This window comes from Tamandua tetradactyla, chromosome 9, assembly GCF_023851605.1.
Source record: "Tamandua tetradactyla isolate mTamTet1 chromosome 9, mTamTet1.pri, whole genome shotgun sequence".
NCBI lineage: Eukaryota > Metazoa > Chordata > Mammalia > Pilosa > Myrmecophagidae > Tamandua > Tamandua tetradactyla.
The window spans coordinates 88,247,943-88,265,362 of NC_135335.1; the positions used below are offsets into that span (position 1 = coordinate 88,247,943).

Sequence of the window (17,420 nt, forward strand, 5' to 3'; positions counted from 1 at the left end):
AATTAGACAAAGAAGGGAAAATTAAACTCACAGTGAGCTGAAGGAATTATTAATAAAACTGGAGCACAGATAAATGAAATAGAGAATTAAAAAAAAAAAAAACAGTGACGAGACTTAACAAACCAAAAGTTGCTTCTTTGAAAAAAATCAATACATTTGTTAAACTTTAGGTAGAGTGATAAAGAAAAAAAAAGCTGCAAATAACAAAATCAGAAATGAAAGAAGGCCATTACTACTGATCTTACAGAAATAAAAAAGATTATGAGGATACCATGACAATTATATGCCAAGATACTAGATAACCTAAATGAAATGGATAAATTTCTAGAAATACACAAATTAACTAAATTAACTCAAGAATACACAGAAGATCTCAGCAGGACAATAACAAGTAAAGAGATTTAATCTGTAATCATAAACCTCCCAAGAAAGAAAAATACAGGACCAGGTAGTTTCACTGGTGAATTTTATGAGTCAAAGAAGAATCAACATAAGTCCTCCTCAGACTCTTCCAAAACAATTGAGGAGGGGGAAGACTTCCTCATTCATTCTATGAGGCTAGCATTACCCTAATACCAAAGCCAAAAAAAGCTATCACAAGAAAAGAAAATGATATACTAATACTCTTGTAAATATAGATGCAAATGTCTTCAAAAAAATTTTAGCAAACTGAATCCAACAGCACTTTAAAAGGATCATACATCATGACCAAGTGGAATTTATCCCAGCAATTCAAGGGTAGTTTAACATAAGAATCAATCAATATATATATCACATTAATAAAATGAAGGAAAAAATCCTCATGGTCATTCAATTGGTGCAGAAAAGGCATTTGACAAAATCTAGTATCCTCTCAATGAAAACAAGGAATATAAGAGAACTTCCTCAATAATAAAGGACATTTATAAACATCCTCTACTAACATTGTATTTAACATTGAAAGACTGAAATTCTCCCTCCTGTGATCAGTAACAACAAAGACAATGGTGTCCACTTTCACCACTGCTATTCAACATTGTAACAGAAGTGCTAGCCCAAGCAATGAGGCAAGAAAAAGAAAAAAAAATCATTCAAATTGCAAAAGAAGTAAAACTATTCCTATTTACAGATGAAATGATCTTGTATATATAGAAAACCCTGAAGGTTCTTTAAGAAAGCTTTTAGAGGGAATAAATGAATTTGGCAAATTGGCAGAGGTACATGATCAACACATAATAAAAAGTGGTGTTTCTATAAACCAGCAATGAAAAATCTGAAATGGTAACCAAGAAAACCATTCCATTTACAAAAGCAACTAATATAATCAAATATTCAGGGATATATTTAAAAAAGGATATAAAAGTCTTGTACACAGAACATTATAAATTATCATTGAAAGAAATTAAAGAAGACCTAAATAAAAGGAAAGATATTCTGTGCTCATGGATTGGAAGACTTAATATCAAGATGTTAAGGGACTCTGAATAACAAAATCATCTTGAAAAAGAGCAAAATTGGAAGACTCATAGTTCCCAATTTCAAAATTTATTAAAAAGACATGGTAATCAAAACAATGTGGTCATTTCACAAGGACAGACATATAGACCAATGGAATAGAATTGGCATTTCAGAAATAAACCCACACATCTATGGCCAATTGATTTTTGACAAGGATGCTAAATTCACTCAACAAGGAAAGAATAGTGCTGGGAAATTTTTCTGGGAAAGCCAGATATCCATGTGCAAAAGACTGACACCATATACAATAACTGGATCAACTACCTGAAAATAACAATTAAATTTATAAAACTCTTAAAAGGAAAGATAGAGAAATACCTTCAGGTCCTTGTATTATGCAATGGATTCTTAGACTTTACACCAAAAACATGAGCAATGAAAAAAATTGATAAAAATGGGCAAAGGACTTGAATAGACATTTCTCCAAAGAAGATATGCAAATGGCCAATAAGCACATGAAAAGATCCTCAACAACATTAGCCATTAGAGAAATTTAAATTAAAACCAGAAAGGGGAAATTTTAGGTTATGTATATGTTATTAGAATAAATTAAAAAACAAACAGAGGACCATACAACACAGTGAACCCTAAGTTAAACCATGGACTATAGTTTATAGTGCAATTATAACGATATTCTTTCATCAATTGTAACAAATATATCACACTAATGCAGGTGTTACTAATGGCAGGGGTGGTGGAGAGATATGAGAACTCTATTTTCTGTATGACTTTTCTGTAAATCTGCAACTTTTCTAATAATAATTTTAAAAGAAAATTTTTAAAAAGCAAAATGAGATATCACCTCACACCCATTAAAATGGATGGCTACTATTAAAAACAAAAACAACTGGAAATTAACAAGTGCTGGCAAGGATGCAGAGAAATGGACCCCTAGTACATTGTTGTGAATGTAAAATGGTGTAGCCACTAAGAAAAGCAGTTGGGTGGTTCACCAGAAAGTTAACTATAGAATTACTGGAAAAAATTGAAAGCAGGAATTTGAACAGATACTTGGAAACCAGGGTTCACAGCGGCATTATCTACAATAGCAAAAGGTGGAAGCAACCCGAATATCCATCAACAGATAAATGGTAAACAAAATGCAGTAAAAGGCACTGTATTAATTTCCCAGGGCTGCTGTAACAGAGAACCACATACTTGGTGGCTTAAAACATCAGAAATAAATTCTTGCACACTTCTGGAGACCAAAAGTCAAAAATCAAGGCATTGGTAGGTCTATGCTGCCTCTGAAGGCTCTAGGAAAGGATCCTTTCTTGCCTCTTCCAGTTTAGAGGCAGTATTTGTTATTCCTTGGTTTGTAGAAGCATTATCCCAATTCCAGCTCCATTGTCTTGTGGTGTTCTCCCAGGGTGTCTGTGTACAAACTTCCCTCTTCTCATAAGGACACCTGCCATTAGATTAGGGCCCATCCTAATCCAGAGCGACCTCATTTTAACTTGATTAAATCTGCAAAGATCCTATAAATCAGGTCATAGTCACAGGTAACAGGACTTGAGCATGTCTTTTGGAAGGACACAATTCAACACACAATGGGCACATTCAGGACAATATGGCTTGGATCAGATAGTACTATTTTATCAGATAATGAAAAGAAAGCAAAACCTGGAGTTTAACAGTGCCTTCACCCAGTGTTTTCATTTTACAAAGATACAATCCAGGTAGAGCCTGGGATAAAACACACAATCGCCTCATTTTTGGTCCACTCTTGTATCTACTCTTCCCTGTGTCTTCTTAAGAGCTTGGACTCTGGAACCAGACTGCCTAAATTGAATCCCAGTTTCACCTCTTGGGAGCTGCTTGGTTTTCAGCAAGCTGCTTAACCATGCTTCAGTTTTCTCTTCTATAAAATGAGGATAGTACTAATAAAAATCCCTTCCTTATATAGCTGTTATCAGGATTGTAAAGTGCTTTAATGAGGGCCTGGTACATGGTAGGTGTTATATTAGCCAAGATATTAATGACCATTATTTCCAATTTCCTGTTATCAAGGAGAATGATTTTTAAATAGGTAAGAGCAGAAACAACATAGGAAGTATCTGCTATTGTAATACCTGCTTGATTCTGGGTGCCACATTTAGGGCTGACATAAGAAACCACATTCTCATAAAAGAAGCTGTCCAACAACTTCTGTGCTGGCGGTGAGGTGGGAGATCTGTCACAGGTGGAGTTCAAGTCCAGGTGGCCTGACCTGCCAAGAATGCAGGAAGTAAAAGCAGACACTGTGTGGAATGGAGGCAAAGTCTAGATGACCTCTAGGGCTTCTCCTAACTTTAAGGGTCTCTGATTCTGCACCTTTGTAATTAGTAGCCCCAGGGTCAGTCGCATGCCCTGGCTTCTCGCCTGGCTTTGTGGTCACCTTGAAAAGTGAAGGGGGCAATTCTTCTGTCCCAGCACTGTGAAAAAGGGTAAGTTCTAGTATCACAGCTAAGATTTCCCCCAAGTAGTCAAGCTGGAGCAGACTCTGAATTTGTGTGCAGCTACATGCCTGAACGCTCAAACACTAATGGAACCCAGTCTCAGCTTTGCTAGCAAACAAATTGGGCTCATTACAAACCCTTTAGGCCAGAGGAAACTATTCCTAAAAGAGGAGTAGAAATATTTTGGAGAATGGGATATACCGACCATCATTCTCTTTCCTTCCCCAGAATATATGAGGTTAACAATGAAGGACCTGGAGGCCCACGGAGACCTGGTTAGGTGCTGGGATGGGGTAGCAGCCCTTGCTTCTCTTGGGGGTCACTTCCCAAGTCTTTTGATCTCTCCCCAGGAGCTGGCTGCCTTTCCTTTGGGTTTATTCCCTCTTGGTTTATGCCTTGTATCTGCCTTCTCTTGCTGATTTGGCGGTCACCACACCAATGTACAGAGGGACTTTAATTCCTGGGTCTACCCTCTTGGCGTGCCACCCGGGAAGCCGGCAAAAGGTGTATTTTACTAAGTCCCAGAACAGCAAATCAGGAGGAGATGCGGTCTTTCCCGGACCCGGGCACCGACAGGAGCTCCCGGCTCTCGCAGAACCGAGAACTCCTACCCCGAGCTCAGTGGCCAGGACCCTGCGCTGGCTCCCAGCCCCGCCTGAGGGCGCCTCCTCCCAACCTTGTCTCTTCGGTTCAAATGCCAGGCTTAACCAGGAGTTGCATTTCTTCCCGAGGGTCTCAAGTTGCCCTCCTCTGCGTGGAGGAGACCCAGCTCCCTGCGCCAGGTCCTAATTTGCACCCAGCGTTTCCGTCTGAGTGGCCGGGCCTCAGCTCTCCATCTGCGCGCTTTAAATCCCACTTATCTTCTTAGCCCAGTGCCGGTCGGCCCCTCCTCCTCTTCTTCTTCTCACCCCAGCCCCCTACACTTGCAAACCCCAGACCCTCCCCCACCCCCTTATCTCCCCCAGAGCGCCAGCCCCTGGACCCGCGAGCGTCCGGCTGGGTAGGAGCAACCTAGAGGGGTGTGGCGGGGAGGGGGAAGAGTCACCGAGGGGAAGGGGAGGTACCGCAAGGTTTCAGAGCCAGGACCCAGGCAGAGCTTCCTGGACCCGCAGCCACCTCCGTCCTGCCCTGAGTCTCAAGTGGTAGTGGTCTATTTCCCTACCCATTCCCCACCCCCTCCAATCTAGGTCACGGGCGGTGAAGGGCCGAGCTGGGGGTCGCTTGAGTGGGTGAGGGGCGGGCTGTCGGCTCCCGAGGTGGGCGAAGAGTAAATCGTCTCAGTGCCTGCCCCTCTCGCTTACTCGATTGTAATTCCATCCCCAAGCCGGCCGAGCCTCTCCCCCCACCTCCCGCGGCCAGCCCGTCCCTCCCGGTCGGCCTCCTTCGCCACCCCCGCCCCCCTTCTCCCCCGAAAAGCCCGGCGGCTCGCAGCCCGCTTCACTCCCGACACCGACCTCCTGCATGCTGTCCTGCCTCCCTGAACGCCCCCATCGAGCCTATTCCAGCTCCCTCAGACCCCCACCTCCTCATTCCCGCCAGGAGATCCACGGGGGCCGCGTCCCCCACGTCCTCCAGGAGACGCCCTTTCCCTGTGCTCCCGGGACTTGGTGAAACTTTGCAAGCACCGGCGGTGACATGGATTTAATCCGAAGCCTCTTGCTCCGGCTCATACTCCTGGCTTCCAGCCTCGGACTCGGGTCAGGGTCGCCCGGAGCGGCTCCCCGGAAACCAGGTAATGCGCTCAGTGCGCCCGGGGGCGCCACGCCCCGAGCGCCCCTGGCTGCGTCGTGGGTGAGGGCGCCCAGCGGGCAACGCACCGCCTGTCCCTCCCCGGGACCGCGTCGGCTTAACCAGGTTCAGCTCTCCGGGAGCTGAGAGGAGACGCGAGCCTCGCCCTGCCCCCAGCCCAGGCGGCTCCAGAGATATTTATTTGTTAAAAGAATGATCTATTTTCCAGTTACAGTAGAGGTGGAGGGCTCTGTACTTGACCACAGAGAGCCGAGAGTTGGGGCGGCGGATCTTGCTGTCTCATTTACAGAGGAGCGCCAACTGTGCAGAGGAGTCAAAGCGAGCCTCCTGTGTCTCTAAACAGCTAATTGAATTCACATTGCCCAGAGCCCATTTCCTGTTAAGTGTCTGAAGACTTCCCTGGAATCCCCTCTGCCCATCTCTGGTTTTGCCCGTGGACTATGTAGGGATGTGAGCTTTGGTGTTAAGATCCTCTTCCACTTTGGGGCAGTTTTCTCAGAAAGCCGCCGCGCCGCATGAGTACATTTTATCCTGTTTTGAACTCTTGTCTTTGTTCTGCTATTTAAACAAAGATGTATACATTTAGGCGATTAGAAAGGATTGGAGAGAACTTGAAAGCACAGTAACTTGCGGTACCACTAGCAAGTCTTCATGTTTTGGATCTACTTCGATTTGGCCTGTATGGTGAGATCATTCAAAGTAGAACATTCTTAACAACAAAGTTCAAAACATTATCCCTGAATACTGATTTTCGTTCTTCTTTGCTGGGACTATTTTTAGAATTCTGAAAAATCTGTTTTTTTTTAAGTTTACTTGGTAAGGAGGTTGTCTTATGGGATTAATTATATCTTATGAACAATGGAAAACAATATAACTTTATTTGAATGCAGCCTGCAAAACCTCGAAGAAAGCACAATTTGTCTTTACTAGTAATGTTTCTATACGAAAGAGGCAAAGAAGGGAAAATTGATCAGAGGGCAAAGAAAATAATCTTGGCACATTCCCATATGGTTGTTTAAATATTTTTTTGCTGTTTGGAACCTATCCATTTGGAAAAATGACTTGTTGCTTTTCAGCTCTGGGAGATACCCTCTTTTCATACTGTCCCTCGACACCTGCATTTTGCCACCTGCCTTGAAATTTATGGTCATTATTATAACCTGCACCATGTTAAATTATGGGCCATTCCATTTCCAGACTCTTCAATTTATTTTGGAGATAATAGCAGCCGTCCAAGGTAATATTATATTAAATCGTTTCTCTTCCCGCATGTGCACATATGCAAATCTTCAAGCATATCAATGAAGGGCTTCTTTCTAACTTTCCTCCTTGAGGTAACCATCTCATGATGAAATGCCTTCTGAAGGTTTATTCATATATAACCATCTAGTAAAATTTCTTGAACAATGCTTAGTTATGTCTATACCTCTTCAGTGTGAGTGGAGTGTGATGTTTCTCTAGAACAGATGCCAACCCATTTTAAGCAGAATTAAAAAAAAATATTTCGCAAAAGCTTGCTGCATAAAACTCTCATATGGTTCGCAGTATTTCCATTCTCATTTCTTTTAGCCCTTCTCTTAAAAATATTTTTTGCCTGGTTCATACAACATCTCATTCTGATCTTTACACCATGGACATTAAGAGGCATGTTGGCGTTTTTTTTTTTTTTTTTTTTTTTTTGGTTTTATTTGAAGCATATCTATGTGGAAGCACAGATAGGATTTTGATAGTAGGAAACCTACCTTTTACCTATTTTGGCATAGTAAGTTCATTCAACTTTAGATAGAAGGAGCATGTAGACTAGGTTCAGCCTAGAAGAATTTCTCATTACTTTATAATTTTATCCAGACACTGACTTTCAGGTTGGAAAGCTGCTCAGATTAAAATGACAGCTACTTCATAAACTTCAGGGGAAAATTTCCTCCTGGGCTCATTTACATCTCTTGGAAAGACTAATTTTTGATCCGGAAAATTGGTCTGGATTAAAAACTGAATGTGCTCAGCTTGCCTCTGATGTGAACGGCAGCGAGCTAATTTATAATCTTCTCCAGACCTCAGCAAATCCTGCTAGTATCATGTGGGAGTTACTTTGTACCTTGTTTCCTCAATAGAAATGGGATGTGTGCAGTGTTCTGAGGATACTGTTGCCACCTGGCTGGCATGCAGAAGGTTCCTGTCTCATCTGGGTGACCCTTCCTGTGTCCTCACACTCCTAAGTCTATTTTTTGACAAGCACAGCTTTGTTGGGGAAGTCTTAGATTCAAAATCAACCTGAAAATTCCCCATTCTCATCCATCTCTACTGAGAAGTAACCAAGTCGTGGTTTCAAGTATGAGTCTAATGTGGGATCTACACAGACAACCTTCTTCTCCCCAGGACAACTCATCCTCTGTCACTCAGTCTTAATAAAGGAAACTCTGCATTTACCAAGATTTATGAGAATGAACAGCTTTCAAGTTAAGTCAAGTTAGGCAATAATAACCAACAGTAACTAAGTGCTTGCTATGCTGGTCTAAGAACTTGACACACACACTGATTTTTGTAATCAACCCAAAAGCCAGAGGAGGTGGGTGCTTTTATTATCCCCATTTTACTCAAGGGGAAATTGTGGCTTTGCAAGGTTAAATATCTCATCCTGGGCCACACGACTGGCAAGTGGTAGGTTGGGGATTCAGGCTCTGATAGCACCAGAAACCGAGTTCTTAGCAGCCTGTCTTGGAGGACATCTTCCTCACCGCAGAAGAGCATGGCTGCCATGGGACCTCAAGGCCAGGCTGAGGGTGTTATCCCTGTGGCTTTGTGTGAGGAGGCCGAGTTGCTGTTAAACATTTGTATGAGGGATTATGCCTAGGCCTCCAAAGAGTTTTGGTGAATGATGCCGAGATGGAGTTCTGGAAGCTATTGCATGCTGACCTCCATTCACAAGGTTGAGGGGATGGATGTAGCTGGTGGTGATGTGGTGATGGCCCCTTACTTTCTCTTGTTGAGAAGCTGGGGGTGACAGTTTCTGAGGGCCAGAGGGTCCACTGCAGAACCTAGAAGTAGAAGACACTCTGAAGAATGGGAGGGTGTAGCACCCTGTCATTTTCCTAGGTCTTCATGGTGTGGAGACTATTTGTTGGATATCCAGCATTCCTTTTCAGATAAAAATTCAGAATCATAGACCTGGAGGGAAATGAAAAACTCTCATTTTGCAAATGGGCTGAGGGGGTTAAATAACTTGCCAAAGCTCCCATCAGCTGCTGACTTGGGACCAGTACTCAGTTTCCCACCCTCCTGAGTCACCTCTAGTGCTTCACCCATATCCTGAGTTTCTCCAGAAAGTGAAGGAGGGACTGTGAAGGGAGGAAGGGGGAGTCAGATGCATCTAGGGGCACCAGCAGGTGACAAGCCACGTGTGTTTCCAGAAGCAGATTGATAACTTTATCTATTCTTATTTTTAGTTAGGCTTATTGAGGTATAATTTACAAATAGTAAGGTTCATTTTTTTTTAGGTGTCCAGTATGATGACAAACATGATGTAACCATCATCACAATTGAAGTATAAGACATTTCCATTATCCTAAAATGTTCTCTTGTGCCCATTTATAGAAAATCTTCCTCTCCCCACTCTCAACCTCTGGCAACCTCAGATCTGATTTCTGTTCCTTTAGCTTTGTTTTTTTTCAAAATGTCCTGAGTCTGCTTTCTTTCACTTAGCATAAAGCTTTTAAGAGCCACCATGTTGTTGCATGATTGGAAGTGTGCTTGTTTTTTTTTTTATTGTTGCTCAATTGTAGTAGTCCATTGTATAGATGGATCACAGTTTAACCATTCACTAATTGATAGACTTTGGAGTTGTTTCCAGTGTTAGGTTGTAATGAGTAAAGCTGCTATAAACCTTCAGTCTTTATGTGGTCACATGTTTTCATTTCCGGAGGCAAATAGTCGGGCTGAGATCACCGCATCATATGGTAGGTGTTTAATAAAGTTCTTAATAAACTTTATGAGAAACCAGCAAACTGTTTTCCAAAGTGGGTAGACCATTTTGCATTCCTATCAGCAATGTTTGACCGTTCCTTGCTTCACATCCATTACAGCACTTGGTATTGTCAGTTTTCTGTTAAGCTGTTCTAATAAGTACATAATGATGTCTATCATGGTCTTAATTTGCATTTCCTTAATAATAAAATATTGAGCATCTTTTCATGTACTTAATTTACAATCTGTATCTCTTCTTTGATGAAGTACCTGTTCAATTCTTTCGCAAGTTTTTTTTACAATTGTGCCGTTTGTTTTCTTATTGTGTTTTGAAAATTCTTTATGTATTCCAGATGTCCCATATATGCTTTGCAAATATTTTCTTTCTGTCTGTGGCTTGTCTTTTTATTTTCTTAATGGTGTGTTTCAAAGAGAAGAAGTTTTAATTTTTGATAACATCTAATCTATCAAGTCATGCTTTTTTTCTGCCTATCCCAGAGTTTTAAAATGCTGCCTTATGTTTTATTCTGGAAGTTTTATATTTTTAGGTTTTACATTTAGGTCTATGATTCTTTTTGCGTTAATTTTTGTATGAGGTGTGAAATATAGGTCAAGGTATATTTTCTTGTATGCACATGTGCTGGCTTCATTTTCTAAGCACTCTTATGTTGGGGGGGTTTAGTGGGGGTGGAGGTGGGTATGGTTCAGGGCAGTATTTCTCTGGCTTAGAATGTTCACTGTAGCTCTCTGCCATGTTGAAGGGTGCAATTTGGGCTCGCTTATCTCTTCATGTAGTAGATGGGGTATTGGTTCTCTTCTCTCTACAAGGTTTCTGCTGTCCATGGAATCTTTAGGGCTGACCTCACCATGACAGGTCTGGGACTGTGGAGGGGTGCTGAAGGTGGAGGTGGGGCATCACTGGTTCTAAGTTTGCCTTTGTTCACTTAGATAGAGTTTATGGCATTAATTTCTTCTCTCGCCCAAAGAGGGAGACTGGAGAACTGTTCGTGGGTCCTGTCTTTCCTCTTGATGGTCCAGTTTACCTGAGGTCCCAGTGTCAGTGGCCAGAAGGCCAGGTCAGGGTTCAGAATTCAAGATTTTCCATGGAGGGTTTAGGGAGATGCAGGGTCTTAGTCTTTTTCCTCTCTATTTTTTCAGCATTTCTCTACAGGTAAAAAAAATTAGACTAAAATCATAGATCTAGAGCATATTTGAAAGGAACCAAAAGGCCAGTAAGAGCAGAGTTAGCTCATGGAGGAATTTGCCTTGTTAGGTGAATGGCTAAGGGGTCAGAGGTCATCTGATTTTATCCCCTCATCCCACCCTGAACAACCTGTTATCCACAGGAGACTGGTTAACTCCCCACTTACTGCTATGATTCAAACCCCTTTCCTCAAAGCACGTAATTTTGGGGACTTGTCTCTTCTGAATGTCCCTTCTTGTCCTGTTTCCAACCAACCACACTCTACCACAAAGCTAACCTAGATTGTCTTGCTTCTAGAGAAAAAGCTTACGAAGGCCAACAGAGAATTCAGTCCACGTGTGTGTGTGTGTGCATGTGTGCGTGTGTGTACCCATGCAAGTAAGGCCCTCAGTAAGTGTTTAATGGCAAAAATGTTTCCCTCTGACCCTTCATTCTATCAGCCCTCCTACACTCCTATTTGTTTTCATATGATATCTAATTCCTATAAAGCATTTCCCCCTCTCTCCCTCTCTCTCTTCTTTGCTTCTCTGTGAGTGGAAGGGACAGAGAGGTCAAGTTCAGGGGTAAATGTAGTTTAACACAGCCAATAGTTGTTTCTCAGAATTCTTTCTCAAGGCAGAGTGACTTGGCCAGAAAGGAACTGAATGTTGTTGTTTTTTGTCTAGTCCAGAGCCCAGGGCTTTAATAACTTTAGAATTCTTTTGGGAATAATTGTCCATCTGGTTATGGGTTATAACCATCTGGTTTTAGGTCAAAAGTGGTTCAGTGACTCAAAGCTAGATTCCCTGAAGACTGAGGCTCAAGTCTGGGACTGGGCTGGGGCCTCAGCTTCCACGGGATTATCCTGTGGCTCTCTTGTGTTCTCCCAGTTTGCCCACTCAGCAAGCCGGACGTGATTTCTCCCAACTGACTAAATGAATGACAGGGTGTCTTGACTGTAGCAGAAAATCTTTTGAACTAGTCAAGACGCCTGCCGCTTGTCTTTGTCACTGCATGATGAGCTGACAAATTGGAAGCACACCTGTTATTTCAAGATGGGTAAAAAAGAAAAGGTGAGCAGATACAGCAGAGCCTAAATGACAGTTTGTAGGGGAAAACCCAAAGACTCATCCTTAATTCCAACAGTTGTGGACCCCCTGTTTTGAAGAAGGACCCCAGCCTTCCGAAATGAGCTGGAAGCTATTTGCCTTCTTGCAGAACCCCTAAAGGCATGGGAGGAAAAGGGGTGTGGGCGTGGGTGAATATTTAGGTGCAAAACGAACATTGATGCCAGCAGAGGGTGCACTTTCTAGAGCCCATCTCCCACCCACGGAGAGAACTACTGTTTTTTTTTAGTAAATCCAATTCTGAGATAGTTCTCCTCCAGGGCCAGAGTTATTGAATAAAACTATGGACCAGGCAAGTAATTCCCTAAGTTGGATAAGAATTCTTGGAAAGCATCCCAGGCTTCTGCCTTTTTATCAAGAACCCCAGGTGACTTGATGTAGGTGATTTACACTCGATGCTTTGAGAAAAGTCAGAGGAGGCTTTGCACCGCCCCAGGCCCCTCCCATCTCTTTCTGCCGCTCTGCACATGTACTCCAGTCATTCTGTATCATGCTGAATTCACTGTACTTCATTCATCCAGGCTGTGACTGGTAGTGATGCCCCCCCGGGGCATCTGTATTTTAACCAGAACAACCCAGGAGGTTAGCTTTGGGACTCGTGATCTTTCTAAGGCACTTATTCTGAGCCAGGTCCTCCTTTTCTTACTCATCCTTTTCTTCCCCAACATTGTGAGACGGCTCCACAAAAGAGGGAAAATCTGCAGTGCCATTAACAAATGCCGTACTATATGGTAAATAACCAACACCGCACACACCCACACAGCCCCTTCTCTCAGCCTCCATGACTGGTTTCTCCTGGCTGAGCTGTGTTTGGAGAGAACACAGATGTTGTATTCAGCAAACCTGTGTTCAAGTTCTGCCCCTGCTTTTTATTATTTACTCGATGACGTCAATCAAGTTGTGTTAGCACTGTAAACCTAGTTTCCTCATCTATAAAGATGGTTAAGGAAAGGACATAGAGTTGCTGGAAGGCTTTGGGAGCACATTTTCTAATGTTATAAAAAGGATATTAGAAGACTGAATCTTGAAGGCAATAGCTAAGAAATTGGGAATGTTTAATCTAGACAGGGAAGCAAATCTGAAAAGAACATGTATTTCCAGGCATCAGAAGTAATAAACACAGATGGTTATGATTTCATGTCATTTTATCCTCTTCAATATGTTAAGGTAGGATTACATGTGGTTTATTATGGATCAAGTTGTAAAAATTTTCAGATAAATTAATTTGCAAATCAGGAGTCTTCGGTCATCCACAGGCTTTGATTTTTTTTGAAACTTTTTTTTACTCTATGGTATAACATATATACAAGGCAAAGAAATAAGAAAACAATAGTTTTCAAAGCACTCTTCAAAAAGTGGTTACAGGATAGATCCCAGAGTTTGTCATGGGCTACCATACAATCCTCTCATATTTTTCCTTCTGGTTGCTCCAGAATATAGGAGGCTAGAGGGCTTAAATACTTTTTTATCATCACAGTCGACTTTTTCTTCCTTCTTCGTTTATGAACAATAACATATATACAAAAAAGCTATAAATTTAAAAGTACAGTGCCACAATTAGTTGTAGAATATATTTCAGACTTTGACGTGTTATAGTATCACAATTTTAGGTTTTTACTTCTAGCTGCTCTAAAATACTAGAGACTCAAATAGATATCAATTTAATGATTCAGCATTCATACTCATTTAAGTCTTATCTTCTATGTATAACTCCACCATCACCTTTGATCTTTCCGTATCTCTTTTTAGGGTTGTTTGGACTATGGCAATTCTAAATTTTTGATACTGGAAGGGTCTGTCACTAATGTGGGGTAGGGAGATGGAACTATCTGGTGTTCTGGGGAGGCTGGTCTAGGTTTCAGGACTTTTCTGGACCAGGGACCCATCTGGAGGTTGTAGGTTTCTGGCAAGTTTCTCTAGTGCCTGGAATCTTTGTGGAATCTTATATATTGCCCTAGGTGTTCTTTAGGATTGACTGGAATGGTCCTGGTTGGGGGTTGGCAGGATATGATAGGTAGCTTGCTTAAGAGCAACCTCCAGAGTAGCCTCTTGACTCTATTTAAAAGACTTTGATTTTTAGTTTGGAAAATGCGGCTGCCAGGTTTGTGGTCTCACCTGAGTGGATTACCTTTGAGAAACAGGAACCCCAAGAGTGATGGATGATTTTTGCCTGGTAAGTATCTCAGGGCAAGTCTTTTGCAGGGTGTAGTATGGAAGAGAAGCTGTTCATGAAAAAGAATTATCCAGACTGATATGTGACTAGGAGTCAGTGAAAGTTTCTAGCAGCGGGAGAGCTAAGAAATGCCTCAGGTCTTGCTCATTGATCAGTAGATTGTAGTAATGAGCCACTGCTGGTGGCATAGAAAGATAGAGGCCAGTCTCAGTCTACTCTTCCTTTTCCTCTTAATGATTCCTTACTTTCTTCAGTTATAAAAAGCCCCATTTTCCCTCAAATAACCCCACCAGCTTATTTGAAAAATCAAAGGAAATAAAGCAGACTACAACTTTGGAAGAGCTTAAGTGTGACACAAAGACACAATATTATTATCTAACCATACTCATAGGAGTTATTATATTGCTTTAACCTACCAGACAATGGAGGATATGCTTTCTGAATTTTTGATCTCATTTCCAGTCCCTCCCTTTCCGACTCCCTGAAAATGCTTGACAAGTCCATCTTCATCTGACTCTGCAAATCCTGAGCAATTTAAATCTTAACACTTGTGTTTGCTGACAGGGCAATTAAAATCCCAAATCAGATTTAATGCAATGTTAATGCCATTTATTTTTCTTGGTGCAATAAGTTTACATTAGCCATTTAATGGTTTACATTGTGCAAAAGGAGTTGTATCAGCAGTCACTTTTCTGTAACATCTGGGCAGTTGGAAACATAATACTTAAATACAACCTGAGTTTAAAGCCTTCATTGGACAGATGGCTAATTTTATTGATCTAATTTTATTCTTAGGGATAGATCCCGTGATCCTTTGCTTGTAATTCTTGCAGCGAGCAGAGAAATAAGTAAAATGGATGATGACTGTGAATTAGGTGCCTGTTATATTGTCGGTAACTCATTTTTTATATACTTCAATAAAAGTAGTGACTGTAAATTACTTTAATCTTTAGCCAAGGACTGCTTAGTTTATAATTCAAGTAACCCAGCACAGAAGGCACCATTCCTGCATGAAACAGAGTTTTTATCTGTTTTTAATCTCTGGGTGACTGTACCATCCCAGTGGTAAACTAATTTGAAGTTACCTCTGTCCTAGCCAGGAATCCCCACTCCAGGGCTCATTAATTATCATTTGAAGGACTTTACTATGAAGTCCACTTTCACAGGTGGCTGTGAAAATGCTTCGAATGATGCTGTAAAAATCTACACTATCTATCAACAGATGAATGAATAAACAAAATGTATTAGATGCATACAACGGGATTCTATTCAGCCAGAAAAAGGAATGAAAGTCTGATAATGTGGGACAACATCCATAAACTTAGTAGATATCATGTTGACTTGAAGTAAGCCAGACGCAAAAGGACAAATGTTATGACTTTTCTTTTATGAAATACCTAACATAAGCAAATTCATAGAGATACAAGTATGATACAGGTTATCAGGGGCTGTGGGAGGGGAATATGGGGAGTTATTCCTTAATGGGTACAGAGTTTTTTTTTGGGGTTTTGGTAATGGATGGTTGTGGTAGTAACACAATATGATGAATGTAATTAATATAACTGAATTGTACACACACAAATGTTAAAATGGGAAATTTTGTGTTGTACAAATGTTACCACAATAATTTTTTTCCTTAAATTCCACATTAAAGGATTTGCTAATTTGCATGAAGTATGTTAGAAATAATTTTTTTTTCATTGTTGCAAGTGTCTCTCTATTTTTGCCTGGACAAAATGTGGAAATTCAACAAGCCCAGCAGTAAGCTACTTTGGAGATAGGCTTGAGTTCTATTCCATCCTTTGTTTCCCTCCCTTAGCAGTAAACTCAATTGCCTGATCCCATTAGATGGTTTGTAGATCCTTCCATTGGAATATGGATATATCTGCGGCAGCGTGAACCATTCAGCATGGCGCTTGTATTCATCACAGTAATTAACACTAGCTGCTATAACAAACAACCCCAGACCTCAGTGGTTTGACATGAAATTTATTTCTCATTTACTCTTAGTGCAAAGTGAATGTTCCTCTTTGAGCACTTTCCTGGGCTACTCTCCAAACTGTGCTTGGGAGACCTGAGTCATACTTTCTTTAATGCCTCCACCTTGTAATGACACCATCTTTGCAATGGGCCTCCAAGTGTTGTGGGAGGTAAAGAGAAAGAAAGATTGTGTGGGAAGATTTTTATGTGCCAGGCCGGAACATGGGCCCACCCCAACTGTAAGGACACTGGGAATTGCAGGTCAACTGTATACACAGAAAGAAAATGAACCAGGTTTGGTGGATACATTGTATAGTGTCTGATGTAGTACTAGTTCAGGTTCCTAAAAGGACAAAGAAGGAGTGTCACCAAGTTTTACAAGAATAGGTCCATAACTGTTTTTGTGAGTGTTGCCCATAAATATTTGCATATGTGGCAGAATTTGGCCTGGTATTTGCTTTCATTATTGTGTACAACCTGCTTGAAAAGCAGATAGTTACCATTTATCTTCCCTTGTTGGGGGCTGCCATGATTTAATAAAAGAACCTAAGAACTAAGCAGTCAGTTGACAATTCAGTTTGCAATAGGGTCCAAAAGTATGTACATGGTTAACCGAAAATATGCCATGTGTTGCTACATATTTTCTGCATTTTATAGTAAATAAAATGAATCCCTTTTAAAAAGTAAAATACAACTACTCAGTGGGCTAGAGAAATTTCTAAGGCATATCAACTAGATCTCCAGATTTTAGACGCACACACAATTTACTAGAAGCTCCTTCTATTTGTGTTCCATAACAAAACGGACTATTTGTGGTAGAATAATTTATGCAGTGAGAAATACATCTTAAAAATATAAAACTCATTTTTTAGACACCATAGCCGACTTTGATGGGGACAAAGATGGTGTGGATTAATCCTAACAAAAATAAATTGGCACATTTAGTTGAACCACTGCACATTTTAAAGCACTTTCATAGAAATTATCTCATTTGATCTCTATCACCCTTGCCTCACCAAGAAATCCGGGCAGATGACTTATGAAAGAGGAAATGGGCATAACCAGGGCCCAGGTCATACAGCCCCTAGCCCTCATTGCTTTGTATCAATCCAGAGGTGCTTGAGGTAATAGATAAGGCTGTGATCACCACAAAATGCTCAAGTCTAGCTCTTCAGACAGGAAGGATGTCACCAATGAGACGTCTTCCTCATCCACCCTTCAGTTGCGGAGACTCCCTGTACATCATAGGACACTTTGCAGAATGGTCTGGCTCTGGTTTCAGCCATACTTCTAGTTGGTTGGTGTGCAGAGAA

General features: G+C 41.3%; 1 protein-coding gene across 3 annotated transcripts in view; it reads left to right on the forward strand.

Annotated features, from left to right (window-relative positions):
• Positions 1-5,024: 5,024 nt before the first annotated feature.
• Positions 5,025-17,420, forward strand: part of EGFLAM (EGF like, fibronectin type III and laminin G domains) — a 206,647-nt gene continuing 194,251 nt past the window's right edge. For 2 of the 3 annotated variants that reach the window (XM_077117012.1, XM_077117014.1), the window contains exon 1: positions 5,353-5,667. In XM_077117012.1, coding sequence (XP_076973127.1) covers positions 5,571-5,667 — 97 coding nt within the window. In that variant the 5' untranslated portion in view covers positions 5,353-5,570. Of the gene's footprint in view, positions 5,078-5,352; positions 5,668-17,420 lie in introns of those variants that run through there. The other variant, XM_077117011.1, reaches the window with a different exon arrangement.